Source organism: Lissotriton helveticus, chromosome 9 (assembly GCF_964261635.1).
Source record: "Lissotriton helveticus chromosome 9, aLisHel1.1, whole genome shotgun sequence".
Lineage (NCBI taxonomy): Eukaryota > Metazoa > Chordata > Amphibia > Caudata > Salamandridae > Lissotriton > Lissotriton helveticus.
In genome coordinates this window covers 186,294,953-186,306,195 of record NC_136070.1, presented here as the reverse complement: position 1 = coordinate 186,306,195, position 11,243 = coordinate 186,294,953, and the positions used below count along the sequence as shown (strand labels likewise).

The following is an 11,243-nucleotide window of genomic DNA, read 5'->3' as shown; positions in this document are numbered from 1 at the left end:
TTACAGGGAAGTCGTTGAGCATACGGGAAGGCGACTTGCAACATAAAGAGAGCAGCACGTGAATAGTTCTTCAGGTATGATTGTGGGGGTGAAAAAAAGGAGAAAGGGCAAGCTCACAGTGTGTGGTCAATAGTGCGTAAGATGGAGAGTACATGGGTGGAAAGGACAGGTACGATTGAAAATTGGGTTTCCCTCATTAAAGAAAACACAAATTGATTATTACCACTGCCCATTTGATAGAGTTGCTGTATCAATAAACCAGTGTTTATTTACCTAAAAAAGAGTTTAGAGATCCCTTTTTATGTTCTTATAACAAAACTTGCACACCATGCGTTTCTTTGAATCTGTAGTAGAGCAACCCCAGTGGAAAGAAATCGAAATCAAAAAGATTTGGATGATATGCAGTCTTGCAGCAGAAGTGGAAAATATATTTATAACTTTATTTACAGGAATGGATTAGTGCTGAACGGGGACGATGGGTGAAGCTGATCACATTTTCACGGTATGTTAGCAAAAGGTATTTTGAAAGCCAAGGGAAAAAAAACTTGGTACAAAACGATGTAAATCAGAGAAGAAAGAAAAAAGGCATCTGAGGGCTTACATTGTAGCGAATCAAGACAAGCGGCACAACAGTACGACAAACAGGAGATGGTGACTAAAGTTTCAACCATGAGGTTGGAAGGCAGTGAAGTGAAATGTGAGGAGGCACTCCGATTACCTCTTCAAATTGTAAAACAGACGGAGGGCATTGCTGTGGGGAGGCTGTGTAGGAGAAATGCACACGGCGGGCAGGGGAGGGGGCGGAGCGGGGAGAGCGGCATGTGGGTGTGAAGAAGCCGGGGCCTTTGAAGTGAAGCTAAGCTTCACTTCAAAAGGTGTCGGAGGAATGCGGCTGAGGGAACAGACGGCGATTGCGGCTGAGGGAACTGATGTGCACGCGCTTTTAAGCTCAATGCACATGCGCATTGAGCTTAAAAGTCACGGGCACTGCAAGGAATCGCCACGATTCCTTGCTTGTTAGTTAAAGGTTGTTTAAGCCGCAATAGGCTCGCAAGCTCGATGCGCATGCGCATCGACAGGCGAGACCTAAAAAGTCAAAGGAAGGAGCAGGAAGCAAAGTGCGGTCGCCTGAACTAACCGATTGTATTGCGGAGCCTCAGAAATCAAACAACTCAGTCATAGCACCAACGTAAGGGTCCAAAAATGGTGAACGCGGGCGCCAGTGTGAAGAGAAGCACAGCACTGAGCGTGTGGTGAAAGGAACAGAAAGAAAGAGCGCAAGGTGCTCAATGCTACGGCACAGCACCAACAATGCAAACAATAAAACGAGCATGCATATCAGTAATACAATAGTGTTAACCACAATATTGAGGAAGGTACTTATCTTGACTGGTAGCAGCAAGAAAAGAGAGCTGTTCGCAGTCAAGCGAAGCATTATAGATATTACTGCGATAATATTGGTTATTGTGATCATCACATTTTTTATTCCTATTGGTTAGCCTGTTGCTAAGCCTCTTGGGATTTGTAGTCTCAACGTTTTTGACTACTGCAATAAAAAAATAAAGCAAGATCACATGACATAAAAGGACTCTCGGGTCTTGACATCAAGTTGTCTTTGGATAAGGATGTGGTCTTTCATGCTTTAAATAAAGTATCATCAAATAACTTAGTAGGTGAAGGAAGCAGTTTTATTTTTAATCCTCATTAAGTAAAGCCATAATCTTTTCGTCTATGCAAGAAGCAATTCCTGCTTCTTTTCCCTGTGCACATGCACATTTGTGATTCTAATCTAATGTAAACAGCAGTTCTTAGATGAATATTCCTCAGATGTTGCGACCCCAATTGAGCAAGGAGGGAAATTACTAATAAAGCACTGTAATAATTATGAACATGAACCCAACTCCGAGCACGCTCGTACTGCAAATGGCCTTTAACCAATCAAGTTCTGACAAACACAGTGCTGCAACTGCTGTGATATGTGTAATTAGGTGCCCCCTGCTGTATATTATGAGAATACTGCATGTCACTGAGGAGTTCTGTGACCATATAGCAGAACGAGGCTGAAAGCTAATTGCCTTCATGAGATCACAGAACTCCAAGATGGCTGGCAATATCCTTTCATTCTATGCCAGAGGGTATTTTATTCTGTATTATATATTGTCATACCATCACCTTTCCCACAAACTGCTTAAATCCCTGGTGTAGTCTCTTTTTCATGTTCATTGCAGGCCAGACAAATATATGCAGAATCACCAGTGAAATTAATTACTCCAAAAATCAGTAAGTAGTTTTTGCGAAAGTAAATCAGAAATTAGAAATAGTTTAATGTAAGTCAGGTTAAAACTGCTGTGGATTAGATTGTGAAGAAAAATGCAGAGATTCTATTTCTCCTGCAATGACTATGGAATGGAAAGAAATGAACACGTTCCCATAAATATTTCCTTTCTGCTGATTAATTTTGCTTTTTAACAAAATATATCAGAAGAAGGAAAAGTTAGTTACCAGTTTAAACTGCAGCTGAAATAATATACCGCGACCTGCCTTCCTGGCTGCTGGCAGCAGGAATTGAAACGTCAGAATTCAACTGTAATAACCTATTACAGTTAAGTATCTATAGTCATTTCTAGAAACGTCACAAGTCACCTGTAATGAAGAAATTAGAGACAGGCTTTTATACAGGGATTGCAGGCTTCCATGTATGATATAGTTATTATTAGAGAATTTCCTGTAGTCTCAGTCATAGTTCCCCTCCAGATGTGACCTGGAAGAGGAAAAGAGTAGAACACTACAGTAGAGAAAGTACAAAGGGCACACAGAAACAGAGAAAAGACAGACATAAAAGGCCTTCCATTCCTCTCCCCGTGAATGAACCCGGAAGCAGAAAGGGAAGAAGAGGAACAGGAAGGGGTGTGGGCAGAGAGGGGAAGGAGAGAGAAAAGCACACACTCCAAAAAGAGGGGGGCATTAGATAAAGAAGATAGGACAGAAACTGCAGATGGAACTCGTTTGAGCCGGCTGGACGAACGGAGGCTGTGTACAGAGCCTCCATGCCTTCTGACAGCGGTCCAGACTCCAGACTGGAGAGATGCCCGGCCTCACAAAGTTCCCAGAGGGGCGTGGCTTACTCAAGTGGTTATCCGGTTACGTGGTTGGTGGTGGTGGGGAGGAATGAAAAATTGTCTAGCAGACGCGACAAAGAATTTTCAATTCTATTAAGGACACGGAGGCGAGGATTATGCTTCTCTAATCTTTACTGACAATAACAGCAGCCAATAAAAACTTTAAACTGGCATGACCCCGGAAGGACAACCCCCTCCACTGGTCTGCACCAATCACTGTCTAGTCCCATACATAACAGTCTCTGAAAACAGGAAACCTCCTCTTTCTTTGCGATTTCTTCATCAGTCCAAACCAAGACTGGAACCCAACGTGGTAACACTCGCATCCAGTTCCGAAGGGAATCAACTTCTCCTCATAAACAGCACAACAATGCAGCTCGCAGGAGTTCTTCTCAAGTCTGCTTATGCTGATCACCTGAAACGAAAATATACATCGTAATGGCCATTCCAACACTCAGGAATACAACAAGCCATAAACGTCATTCGGGTGGGTAAGATACATCACATTTCCAAACAATAATGCAAGAATCCATCTCTGCTAGCCCGGGTGGGATAATCCTCGCCTCCGTGTCCTTAATAGAATTGAAAATTCTTTGTCGCGTCTGCTAGACAATTTTTCATTCTATGTCAGTCCACGGAGGCTCTGATTATGCTAGTTTAAAGTTTCTCCACCACCCCCAAGGCCACATCCACAATAGGTTTATGATAAAACGTTTTAATAGTGGAGTCAGATGACTAATCTGCAGCAGTCATGATATCCTGAAGCCGAGAACCGGCACCAAAGGATTTTGAGGCCATAGCCCCTCTAACAGAATGTGCTCCAAATTTGGAAGTATCAATACCCGCCAGACTCAGCAACCAGGAAACCCACCTGGCCAGAGTCGCAGTGGCGACTGGGCGGAAAGGTCTCTACAATGAAATCAACAATTGACCAAAATCATTCCTAAATTCCCTACTACAATCCTCATATACTTTTAAACATTTTACCACACATAATTTACTGTGGTGAGGAAATGCCGGGTAAGAAATACATTTTGAATGTGTTTTAGTCCGCTTTGAAATATTAAAGGAAACTCCAGTAGGAGTGAATACTCTACCTGCCAAATCCAATGCTCGAATGTCCGACACTCGCCTGCATGAAATCAAACAGAGCAAAATCGTAAGTTTTGCCGAGAGTTGTTTCCGCGACAGACCCTCATTAGACGGCCAAGCCGATAAAAAATGCAAGACCACTGAAACGTCCCAAAGTTCAGTATATTTGGGTTGAGGGGGATTCACTAAACGGATCCCCCTGACTACCTTACACACCAGGGGATGTTCCCCGACCGGTTTGCCATCTACATGCGGATGTCCAGCCGAAATGGCTGACCGAAAATTATTCACCGATCTATATGCCATGCCTGACCGCGCCAGTTCTGACAAGAAATTCACTATCATATGGATATCGGATCCCATCGGATCTCCCTGTCGTTCGTTACACCAACCAACCCATCGTCTCCAGGCTGACTCATAGCGCTTGTGAGTGGAAGGTGCCCATGCCTGTGACAAGAAAAAGAGAGTGTCCTGTGAAACTCCCGGCACTTGCCAACGGCACCGGAAAGTTTCTATGCCATGAGGGACAACTGATCCTGCAGAACTAACGGGTGGCAAAGACCCACCGGGTCCATAAGAAGGTCCGGAAACGTTGAGATTCGCACTGGCGATGCACACGCGAGACTCATTGCGACCGGGAACCACGCTTGTGCTCTCCAACACGGGGAGATCAAGATCACCTGCGCTTGCTGCCGCCGAACTTGAGCCAGCACTCTCGGGATCATGATAAACGGAGGAAACGCATATAGAATGCCCGTCGTCCATGACTGAAGAAAGGCGTCCGAGCTGATCGCCAAGGGATCCGGCCGCCAACTGTAAAACTGGGGCACTTGCCCGTTGAGCCATGAGGCAAACAGATCTATCACACACGAACCCCAATTGTGGTCCAATGCCCTGAAAATCCTGGGGTGCAACATCCAATCGCTGGCATCGCTCAGGTACCAAGAATTCCAATCCGCTGTCACGTTGACAGAGCCCGGTATATATTCTGCCATCACCGAGATTTGGTGTGCCAGGCAATAATGCCAGAAGTCTTTGGCAATCTCCGCCAGGAGGCGTGATCTGGTGCCGCCTAGGCGATTTATATACCGTACCGCAGACACATTGTCCATACGTAGGAGAATGCAGCAGGACACTTTCTGCGGAGACAGAGTGCGAATCGCGAAGGAACCCGCCAGGAGTTCCAGGCAATTGATGTGGAGGTTGAGCTCTTCGCGGGACCAACGACCCCCTGTCTCCACTGAGCCGCAACGGGCTCCCCAGCCCCACCGGCTGGCATCCGACTCTATCACCACCTCCGGGGCTGCAGCAAAATGGCTCTGCCATTCCAGGCATCCATATGCTCTAACCACCAGTTCATCTCCGTACGCGCCTCTGCCGAAAGGGAAACCTGCTGGGCATAAGTCAAGCCCTTGTGCAGATGCAACGCTTTCAACCGTTGCAGGGCCCTGTAGTGCAATGGACCCAGGAAAATCGCTTGGATCGACGAGGCCAATAGGCCCACCAGGCGCGCTAAGGTCCTCAAGGAAATTGTCGGAGAGACAAGCGCTCTCCTCAATTCCTTCCTGATCGCCACCCTCTTCTTTAGAGGTAAGAGTAATTGAGCTTTCACAGAGTCGATCTGGAAGCCCACGAACTCCATCGTTTGAGAAGGGATCAAAATGGACTTCTGTGAATTCAGTAGGAAACCCAATTCCTGAAGGAGGTGAATCGTCCATGATAGATGGAGCAAGACTATTTCGTAGAACGACCCTAAATCAGGAGGTCGTCGAGATAAATAATTAATCTTACTCCCCTTTCTCTTAACCACTGGACTATCGGTTGCATCAGTTTGGTGAAACACCAGGGAGCGGACGAGAAGCCAAAGGGCATGGTGGAAAACTCGAACCACTGGTGACGCCACTGAAATTGTAGAAACCGTCGATGCGGAGGGAAAATGGGGACCGCCAGGTAAGCGTCTTTCAAGTCCAGACGCACCATCCAATCCTGTTCCTGCAGGATGTCGCGCTGCAAGTGTATGCCTTCCATTTTGAAGTGCCGATACACAACCCAGGCTTTGAAGTCCCTGAGGTTTAAAACAAGCCGAAAGCCCTGATCTTTTTTGGGAACCACGAAGACGGTGCTCACAAAGCCCTGAGCGTGTGGGAAGGTCTCCACCACTGCTCCTTTTTGGATCAATACATGCACCTCTGCGTCGATGAAACTCTGTTCTGGTAGGGAAAAATGTAGGGGAGCGGGTGATTGACGCTGCGCGGGGGAGGCATAAAACTCTATGTGATACCCTTGTACTGTTTGTAACACCCAGGGGTCGGATGTGAGCTCTCGCCACCTGTGAAGAAAGAGAGCCACCCTGCCTCCCACCATGTGTTCTGATGCACATAGAACTCGTACCTGAGTAGGAATTGTCTCCTGAGGTATTCTGCTGGCCTCGATAGTTTCCTCGATAGTTGCCTCTCTGACCTCTGCCACCACCTCCTCGATTGCGGGAGGGATTGAAATTGGATCGCTGATTGCCTCTGCCTCGTTGCTCTGCTCCACGCGAGGTCTGATTAAAACCACGGCCGGATCCTCGACCTCGTTGACGTCCGGCCCTGTCAAAAACACCGGTGTGGAACACCTTTCTGATGTTTGCTTGTGCTTTATCCAAAGAGGAGAAGGTGGCAACGTACTTGCCCATTTCCTTCACAAATTTATCTCCAAAAAGCATCCCATTAGCCAGGGAACCCACCTCAGTGGGGGCCATCTCTGCCAATTGGGAATCGATTCTCATAAGGAAAGAGCGTCTCCGCTCCGTGGAAAGGGCTACATTAGCATTCCCCAAGAAACACATGGCACGTTGTGTCCATTCCAGGACATCTGACACGTCCAGTGGCACATTCTGCTCCTTCGCCTTAACTGCGGCATCCATAATTTTTGTGAGGGGCCCCGAAATGTCCAACAATTTGTCCTGGCAGCCACGCCATGCCCTATCCAGTCCCTTTTTGGGATCCTTTGCAAACTTCCTCATGAACGCCGCCATATTGGGGTCCAAGTCCGGCGTCTCCGCTACCTTTCCTGTCAAAGAGGGCCTAGGGCATTCAGATCTCAAAGTGGCCCTAACTCCACTCTCAAAGCCCTGCCGTAAATTATTACCTACATAATGCGCCACTTCCGGGCAGGGCACCCATTCCGTAGATCTAGGGTGGACAATGTCATTGGGGTCAAACAACAAGGTCTTAGGGACCTGACTATCATCCGCCTTGTATGCTGTGTGCTTCACCTTTTTGCTTTTCTTCCTGGAAGCCACAGATTCCACCTCCAAATCCGAGGTAGCAGGCGGGGACGGGGAAGAATCCCCCGAAGTACAATTAGCCATTGAGCCATGATCCCTGATGACATTCCTGGCCATCTGTGCCAACACCTGTGCCGAGGGAGTGGAGGTATCACCCTTACGGGCTGATTTAAACTTTCTCTTGCCATATTTCTGCAGGGGTTTAGTAAAAGGCTTGAGACCCTTGATCAGGGCTTTATTAACTGACCCTTGGACCTGATTATCCAGGGCCTCCACCAAATTTTCCTCCAACTGTTCTTCCTGTGGCTCATACTCCTCGTATTCATTGTATTCGACCCATTGGTCACCCTCCTCGGCGTAGTACACCATAGCTCTAACGCTGGGAGGTATGGAGGAAGTTCTCAGGGGGGGAGCAGCCCAGGGGTGCCTCAAACACACACACACCAAAGTTCCAAACCAACACACTGTGAGGCAAATCGTGAAGGTGGAAGGAGACCCCTCGTATATGCACACAAGTGCTCCCCTCGAGCCTGGATCTGATCCGGACACGCTCCGGTTAGCGTTCAATGAGGCCAAGGATTGATGCAGGGCTGAAAAACGTGACGCGCAAGGCAGTCGGCAAACTCAAAGCGAAAGTCGGTGCCTCGCGCATGCGCACAGCGTATGGGGCTCGAACTCGCCTGCTCCTTGTGCGCGAGGAACTCGCGTCTGCCTCCTCCTGCTTCACCGCCCCCTGTCGCGCACACCGCGCTCCGCCGAATCGTGCTACACACGCGCGCTCAAAACATTCCCAAAACACTCGAAACACGGTGATAAACACTATCGGGGCAATACCAACGAAAGCGCTCAAGCGCTACTATCACAAAAAAACCCGCAAATGCCAATACCAATAATCAACAAGCAAGTAAGGGAAAAGGCACTTAACTCGCTGCTGCAGCAGCAAAGAAAGAGGAGGTTTCCTGTTTTCAGAGACTGTTATGTATGGGACTAGACAGTGATTGGTGCAGACCAGTGGAGGGGGTTGTCCTTCCGGGGTCATGCCAGTTTAAAGTTTTTATTGGCTGCTGTTATTGTCAGTAAAGATTAGAGAAGCATAATCAGAGCCTCCGTGGACTGACATAGAATCAAGAGGGAGCGAGGAAACTTGAAACCTGGCAAAAAATGCTCCACTTGCAAGTTATAAATTACCCAAAAGATGGTGAGTGTTTGTTTTATATTGTGTTGGTTTGCTTCTCTGGATTCTGAAACTTCCTTGAGAATGAAAGGGAATGGTAAGGAAAGCAAAGAGAACAACTTATAGTTTCCCCAGCAAGTGATTTTTTTCCTTTCCTTAGATAAATATTTGTTAGATTTTGTATTTACATTTTTTTATTTCCCACTATTTCAAATAGGGCTTCAGTTTGGTGACCAGGATAAATAAATAGAGACAAGACCCAACTCAATAAAATGAAAGAACCATAGGAAAAGAACAAAGACAACTTACAAGGAATCTATTCGAAACCACCTTACAAACCCTAACCAGTTAAAACCAGCTAATGACGTACATTGGTCAACGAATCTTCTGAGGCGAGAAAGAGCAAGAAATTAAGTAGCAACGTTTCTGAGAGAAAATCAGAAGGAAGTAGGGAGGCAGTATGATAGAGAGGCCAGTGAGCAGAATATGAAAGAACTAGATACAGTCATTAAAGTATCATTGCTAGAAAACTTACAGGTGTTTCAATCTATTCCTCTGCGGTTCTCTGGCCTGACAACACTCACAACTGTAGACAAAAAACAACCAGGAAATTGTCAAACTGTTGGAAGACCTATGGGACAAATATCACAGACAATATCTACCTAACTGGTGTTTTACCACCTTCATGAAACCAGAAATAAAAGAGAGACAAAGCCCAAGTCACAATTGAATCCGTTTTTTTTAAGTGCTGAACCCACAACAACACCTACATAAGGACTCTTTCTCTCTCTCAAGGTCTCAATCTTTGTCTCTTCTGAAACCCCAGCTGTGCCTGCTGCAAATACTCTCATGGAGCTACAGAAAGTAACAGAGGAATCAGTAGCAGCCATGGACCTTAGAAAACCGGCCTCCAGCAGCTCCATCTCTCTGGTAAATTGTCAGCCAGGACACATGGCCACTTCCATTCATGAGGCACCAGAGGCGAGTAATAGTCCTGACATCTGCTGTTTCACCATGACCATGTAATGGAACGCACCACATATACTGTGAACGAACTGTACTGAACTATGTTAAAGTGGGGCAAAAGCTTGGTGCCTTATGTGAAGTCTGAAGGAAGTGGATATTATTCGATCACATTGTCTCCAATGTCATTACTTCTGTTTGATTAGTTCAGATTCTTAATAGACAGAGCAATTACATCACTTGTTCTGACACGTTGGATGCCACACCCGCAGTTGGCATCACCGTGATAACATCTGAGTGTGCCATAATTTTAGCATCCTAATAATGGTCTTGGTGCATGTGTCAACTGCCATTTTAAGGTAACATGTGGAAGCTGACGATGCAAAATTTGCCTTAAAGCTCCTGCTGAATGTAAATCATGCCAGAATGGCATAGCTATAATGCCAGACCCTCCCTGTCAATTACATTCATTTTGAAGTTGGTTTTATTCTTTTTATTCTTTTTGTGACTCAACCTCCCACCTCTGATTATCACACAATTTAAATGGCATGTTCTGTAACTGCAGAACGCATATATGGCACACAATGAGCTACAATTTGGATACCATGGTGATCCATTCTTACATAGAGTAAAGCAATCATCCATGGACCAGCAGCTAAAGGATTCATCATTTTCCAAGCTTTAGCAAGCCAAACAAAACCTTAGAAATTCACTGAAAAAAGCAAAGGTAAAAGGAACAGTACAGTTAAACGAAATTGTCAGTTAAAACATACTGTTTTAAATCAACAAAACAACTGAAATTCCCCACTCATAGTTATCTCAAGTAACTATAACTCAAGCCCTTGCCATGCACCATTAACTACCTCCCATATTACATCACTCATGACAGGTTCTATGACATTATTGATAACAAGACTGCAATATTATAGGCAACGGGTCACCCACTTATTGTAAAAAGAGGTTCAAGGGGCCGGGGTCCCCATTGCCTGAGAAGGCTCAGGGAGGGAGCCAAGAACGTCCCCTTCCCTTTTAATTAATGAAATATGAAAGAGAAATGGGGTCCCTGGGTACCACGAAGGCTTGGAGAGGGCGCCCCTATAGTCTCCCTCCCCTTTTTAATAAAATACGGCCCGATGGATGGGGCCCGGGGCCTAAAGAGGCTATGGGAGGGAATTCCATGGCCCCATCCCCTTTTTAATTGAATTTGGTTTAGGGATATTGGGTTCCAGGGGCGTATTGAGTCTAGAGGAGGGGGGCAAGGAGACCCCCTCCCTTTTTTAATTGAATTTGGCCCCGGTATTTGGTCCCCAAGACCTAATGAGGCTTGCGGGGGGGGGGTGTTGCAAGCTCCTGCCGCTTAATATATATGTTTCGGCCCTGTGGATGAGGCCTGAAGGCCAACCTTACCTCATGAAGGTCAAAGGCTGTGTGGGATTGGCAGCATGCACAGGGCTTAGCGGTCTTGAACGGCTTCACCATGTCCTGCTACTTTTGGCCTGAATCTTGATTTAAATGTTCTGCTCCGCAATAGACATCCTAGGTCGATTCAGATTGAAGACTGCAATGCTTGTGCTGCGATGCTGTGAGCACATGGTTCACACATTTGGCACACTTTGACTCCACG

General features: G+C 46.3%; 1 protein-coding gene across 1 annotated transcript; it reads right to left on the bottom strand.

Annotated features, from left to right (window-relative positions):
• Positions 1–2,632: 2,632 nt before the first annotated feature.
• On the bottom strand, positions 2,633–7,851 carry LOC144783152 (uncharacterized). Its single transcript, XM_078662280.1, has 2 exons — positions 6,603–7,851; positions 2,633–2,643 (listed from the first exon to the last, which is right to left on the bottom strand). Exons 1-2 carry the CDS (start codon positions 7,849–7,851, stop codon positions 2,633–2,635), a joined length of 1,260 nt encoding a protein of 419 aa, XP_078518406.1.
• Positions 7,852–11,243: the final 3,392 nt, after the last annotated feature.

What these genes read in the sequence shown, in the direction of transcription:
- LOC144783152 (XM_078662280.1), bottom strand. Translation starts at nt 7,851, where the DNA reads ATGGTGTACTACGCCGAGGAGGGTGACCAATGGGTCGAATACAATGAA.